Source organism: Lolium rigidum, chromosome 1 (genome assembly GCF_022539505.1).
Source record: "Lolium rigidum isolate FL_2022 chromosome 1, APGP_CSIRO_Lrig_0.1, whole genome shotgun sequence".
In the NCBI taxonomy this organism is placed as follows: Eukaryota; Viridiplantae; Streptophyta; class Magnoliopsida; order Poales; family Poaceae; genus Lolium; species Lolium rigidum.
The window spans coordinates 308,020,830-308,026,829 of record NC_061508.1 but is presented as its reverse complement, the minus strand read 5'-3'; the positions used below and the strand labels follow the sequence as shown (position 1 = coordinate 308,026,829).

Genomic DNA, 6,000 nt, shown 5'->3' with positions numbered 1-6,000 from the left:
GCAGATTATTGTCAGCAATTGCTTTTTCTCCTCTCAGTTTATGCCTCCATGCTGCCTGGCGAAACTTTTTTTTTTAACGGAGGCAAAATCTTTGCCTCATCAACACACCTACATATATCACAAATCGACACTTACATATATCACAAATCGACACTAACAAACACGTGCGCGATAATCCAACGCCTTGCTGAAAGAGACAAACCATGATAATGGGAGTAACCCGTCAACCGACTGCGGATTCAAGGATGACAATAGCCAAGGTGACAAGGATGACAATAGTCAAGGTGACGAGAGAATCTCTAACCTCTCTAGCGACAATAGCTCTGGTCAGCAACAACCTAGATTTAGAAACCTCATCCTCAATAGAAACCGCTGTATGGTGGACTCAGGCTCCGTCATGACCTGCATGACTGAAGCCTTGATCGACGAGCAGAAACACCCATAAAGGCGCGCTCCGCTTGCGCCCACATTGCTGCGCCCATCGTGCCGCCCACTCAGTGAACTGGACGGTTGTACATCACACTATTTATACTCATCAATACAGAGAGAAGCACTACGGTGCATTACAACCTAGAACTATAGGAGGGTGCCGACGTGCCGTTCAGAGGAGCATCAACACACAGTTCCTAGTAAACAATATAACTGTTTTGTGATCGTAGCAGCAAGTTTTAGACGCACTCTTTTCCTTACTAGGGTACCTAAGAGGACTGGAAGGTTTTTAATGAGGCGGCTTGCTACTTGCTTAATATAGCGATCGTTTAATTCAAAAAAAAAAACACAGTTCCTAGTGGTCAGATGCCGCTACTGTTTGGTCGCCATGGACACGGGGACGAGCCAGCAAAGGTTGAGCTCCTCTCATGGGCCACCTCTGCAATTATCGCCGCTTGCTGCATAAATAGAGAGATAGAGGAGGATGTGAGATGGGAGAGAGAGAAGATACAGAGTGGGAGAGACAAGGAGGATTACCTACGGGCGAGCGCCGCCCTTGCTGGTCGCCGTCCGCGCGCTCGGGGTCGAGGTAGTGGAGGCCGCCGCCAGCCTCCCAGATAGCATTGCCGCCAAATCGCGAGCCTGGCCACCACCACAGTCTGGGTCGAGCTCGAGGTCTAGCCCGCACACCACCTCAACACCTCTGAACTGGATTTGTCGACGAGGACGGAGGGTGATGACGGCGGCGCGAGGGGACGCTCCTCTGGCGGCGGCTAGGGTTTGGACAAGGGGAGGAGGAGGAAGGAAGATAATATGGTGCGATGTTGGTGGCGGCTAGGCCTGACCCTGCCCCTCTCCCCATGGACAAGCGAGGCGCCCTTCATGGTCGTCGTGCCCCGTACCCGCCACCGAAGGGCGGGTCACCACGCATCGCCGATGCCGTCCGCTCCACAAGCAAATGAGGATGGAAAGATGGTTTTGCTCCTCAGGGGCATGCGAATACGGGACTTGAGCCCAGTTTCATGGTTTCACAACATTATTACAGGACTTTAAAAAAATTGAATTCGAGGCTCACGTTATTTAGGACCATAGTCTACGGCCTGTAGGAAACAAATAAATTCGGTATTCTTCATTGGCGTACATCAAGTTTTGCACCGTGTGTAGCTGATGAGTGGAGCAGCACTTCAGTCAGGCAGGTTCAATGGTCACGACTTGACGCAGTAGGACGTCACAGGAAAATGTGACGAGAAATTATCTCGCGCCGTTCCTTCTGGTCTTGTACAACTCCCATTTTCATCGCGCTTGGTTTCATGTCACTATTAGTGCCTAGAAAACAGATTGAGAAACGATCATACCATCTCTTGATACGGGAATCAATAATGTTGTCATGCGAACACGCAAAATGGTAGGAGTATTATACTTGATTTACCTATTGTTACGTAGGGAATGTGCTTAATCTTTTGCCAATCTGGATCTCCAGCTGTTCTGCACGAACTCAGCAACACCTCATTCTTGGTACGGAGTTTGAAGTCCTTAATAGACTGCGGCAGTGTTGGAAGCGACAGAATACCATCGCAATAAGAAATCTTCAGCATCTGCATTGACGTCAGGTGCTCCATGCGACAGGAACTCATCGACAACTCATTGCAGCCATTCATGTGTATGTACTCAAGAGACTGCGGCAGTGCTGGAAGTAACCGAATATTATTGCAGTGCATGATGTGTAGCGTCTGCAGTGACGTCATGTGCTCCATGTAATCTGGCAAGGCGTCCCAACTGCACCACTCAATCGTGAGCTCACGGAGATGAGCGCAAAACCCACCAAGTTCAGGACCAGGTTTGGTGCAGTGTGAAAGCTCGAGGTGGTTCACGTGCTTTGGGCCACCGTTGTGCATCCAGCTTGGATACCTCGGACATTTGTAACCTTCGATAGTCAGTGATTCGAGATCCTTGGGAGGGCAAAGACCTTCTAGTACTTGCGCCTGAGATTCTGGAGTCACGTCAACTCTCTTCCAGGACAGTTTCAGTGTATCCAACCCTTCCTTACCTACCAGATTGGCCTCAAGAGCTTCCGTCCTGCTTTCAATATTTTCCAAGCCTCTGATCCATAGCTGGCCGCGAAGCTTGTTTAGGTTCCCGAGTTGCCTTAACTCGTACCCTTGTTCCTTTCTTGCGTTGAAGGCCGGCATTGTTCGGAGTGACGTTAGCCTGCTGATGGTTGGAATCTCCAAATCATTAAAGCAGACTACATGCCGTAAATGGACAAGGCTGCAAATATCTTCACAAGAGGAAAACACCACTTTATTGCTACCAGAATCTAGAATCTGCATGTGGTATAGCTTGCTCAAAGTGGCTGGTAAAATCATCCTGATAACTGTAAAATAATTAATTCCAGTCCGAAAAGCAAGATACCTCAGGTGCCTTAATTGATCAATACTTGATGGGACTGCCACATCTAAGGGGAAATCAATATTCATGCAAGAACTACTAGTTATGATAAGCACACGCAACTTCCTCAGGCTCTGAAATATACACTCCAGGACTCGCTCTCCAACTGATTGCAGACTAAATCCATCACCAATGATGAGAGTGCGTAAGTTGTACAATTGGTATATCTTCTTAGTAAGCAATTCTTCATCATAGGTCCAAACAAAGATATGGCGGACGTTTGGAGGAACTTCCACTGTTAGGAATTTTTCTTCTTTGAAACTATTTATGATTCTGAAACAGTCACTTCCAGCGGCCTTCTCCGCTAAATCATGCAACAGATCATGGACTAAATAGTAGTCATTCTCACGGGGATCTTTCTTTGCTTTAAGTTGCAGAAACGAGGCTGACACTAGTTCATCAAAGTATTCCCTGCAAACATCTTCCATTTCCTCCCCTTCACTAGTGCATCTAGCAAACCCTTCTGCAGTCCATAGCTTTACTAACTCGTCACGTTCCAACAAATGTCTTCGAGGAAATATACTGCAGAAAGCAAAGCATCGCTTGACCTGCTCACAAAGATGATGGTAGCTCCACCATAGAGCTCCCGTGGTCTCGTTCAAAAGGTCCCGGTTTCGAACGCTTCTCCAGAACTCAACGTTTTGCCTTATACGCAACTGTCCTCCAACTATTCTGGCCGCTAGAGGTGACCTCTTCAGCTTTTTTGCAATCTCTTTTCCAATGTCTTCCAGTGTTCTACGAGCATTATCATCAACAGGTACGCCGTGGAGTGCATAGTTCATGAGCAAACTGCAGAAGACATCTTCATCTAGGACAGATATGGGAATGCATCTCTGCTTCACGGTACCCAGAGCTAATAATGCATCTTCAGTTCGACTAGTTACTAGGATCTTGCTTCCTGCCTCTCCAGCCTTCAGTGGCGAGAGTATCTGTTGCAGATTTTCAGACTGCGTTATATCTCTAATATTGTACCAAACATCATCTAGTACCAAGAGGAAACGTCTTCCACGTAGTTTCTCCTCCAACTTATCTTGCAAGGTATCACGGTTTTTAAATTCAGTGCACAAAGTACCTGTAGCTGCTTCAAATATCTCCATCAAAATGGTACGCACACTAAAATGCTGAGAAACATGAACCCACATTACAAGGTCAAAATGGCTATCCTTTTTCTCACGGGCACACACAAGTTGTGCAAGGGTTGATTTCCCAGAGCCGCCGATGCCATGAATGCCAACTACAGAATAACACGGAGCAGTATTGCTGTTAGGTTGATCATGTTTTTCCTTCTCATGAAGCATTTCTACGATCTTAACACAATCTTCATCTCGTCCGATTATCTTTGATAGAGGCCTCGAAGTAGTGACACTACCCCGTGATTCGGCAGCAACATGGCTCTGGTTTGCACCACTTGTGCTTGGTAAGTTCATCAGTTCCAAAACTTTGCATGCATCATTTATGACCTCTTCTACTCTGTCTAGCTTCTTCTTCAACTTAACTTTTGGCATACCACTCTCCTGCGAAAGAAAATGGCACTTGAGAACGTAGAAGCGAACATAAAGAAACGAAGGAAGTTCATTTTTATAGCTTCAATTGCACTAAAGCTAGTCGAGATCGCATCGCCATGTTCGTTGCAGCTTCTATTTTTAATTTTTGTTAGCGTGTATATATTGTATTTCGTATAGGACTGTATTGTAATTGTACCGGCCACTAGCCTCCTATAAATATATCTGGAACCCCACGGTTTATGTGTGTGGCTTTCCCCCCAAACTCTTCTATGTTAGACAACCGGCCTGGCCCAGCCCAGCCGCCGGCGGTTAGGGTTTAGGATTAGGCTCCAAGTTAACTTGTAACTCAAGATGTACTCCATCTATATATATACATGCTCAGACACGAGGAGGGCCATCGAGTCACCCGTGATCACATTGTTTCATGGTATCAGAGCAGGTCACCCTGACCTAGCCGCCGCATCCTAAAACCCTAAATCCCCTCCTACCTCCACCATGACACCAGAAGAGATAGCAGCCAAAGAACGCGAGCTCGAGGAGCGCGCCCGCGCCCTTGAAGCACGCGAAGCCTCCCTAACCCAGCAGCTCGCGGCTGCGCATACCGCCACTGCTCCTCCACCCGCCGCCAATCTTAACCTCACCACCATCGACACCATCCCTCCCACCACCACCAATAGCTCCAACCCCAACACCTACGCCACATCCATCAAACTCCACATCCCGATCACCCTCAGCCTCGACGACGGCAACTACACAAGCTGGCGCGAGCTCTTTCTCGTCGCCCTCGGCAGCTACGGCCTCACCGCCCACGTCATCGGAGACACCACACCCTCCGACACCGGCCCGAACTCCCCTGGGGCCGCGACGACTACACCGTCCTCCCTTGGATATATGGCTCCGTCTCCATCAACCTCCTCGGCATCATCATGCGCCAGGGAGCCATAGCGCGCATCATCTCGGACGCCATCGAGAACCTCTTCCGCGACAACAAGAAGCACCGCGCCATTCAGCTGGAGGCCGACTTCCGCAACACTCCTCAGGGAGATCTCTCCATCAGCGACTACTGCGCCAAGCTGAAGGCCCTCGCCGACTCCCTCGGCGACGTCGGCCAGCCCATCTCCAACGAGACCCTCGTCCTCACCCTTCTTCGTGGTCTTAACGAGAATTATGCGCACCTCCGCTCCTTTCTTCCGTTTCAGGTGCCCTTCCCCACGTTCCTGCAGACGCGCTCCACCCTCATCCTCGAAGAGACGCAGAAGAAGGTGGATGTGAAGAACGCCGCCGGCACGGCGCTATGGGCCTGCGGCCAGAGCGTTCAGTCCCCCACTGGTGGCCCCAGACCTCCGCCGCCACCACCATCGTCGTCCGGGGGCGCAATGGGCTCTGTGGGCGCTAGCCGTGGCACCGGCCAGATCGCCGCCAACAACTTCTACCGTGGCGGTCGCGGTCGCGGCGGCGGGCGTGGTGGCCGTGGACGCACCCGCAGCGACTCCCCCTGGCAGTTCAATCCATGGACAGGCGCCCCCACACGCGCATATCTCCAGCAGCAGCAGTCGGCCCCCTGTCAGCCTACTACGGCATGGACGCCTCGGCCATGGGCAGCGCCGGCACCTGTCGT

At 50.2% G+C, this 6,000-nt stretch overlaps 1 protein-coding gene across 1 annotated transcript in view; it reads right to left on the bottom strand.

The window, feature by feature from the left end:
- Positions 1–385: 385 nt before the first annotated feature.
- Positions 386–6,000, bottom strand: part of LOC124661170 (disease resistance protein RGA2-like) — a 31,806-nt gene continuing 26,191 nt past the window's right edge. Inside the window, exons 2-4 of the mRNA XM_047199029.1 lie at positions 2,094–4,409; positions 1,869–1,958; positions 386–502 (exon numbers count right to left, since the gene is read on the bottom strand). Of these exons, the coding sequence (XP_047054985.1) occupies positions 386–502; positions 1,869–1,958; positions 2,094–4,409 (2,523 nt within the window). The remainder of the gene's footprint in view (positions 503–1,868; positions 1,959–2,093; positions 4,410–6,000) is intronic.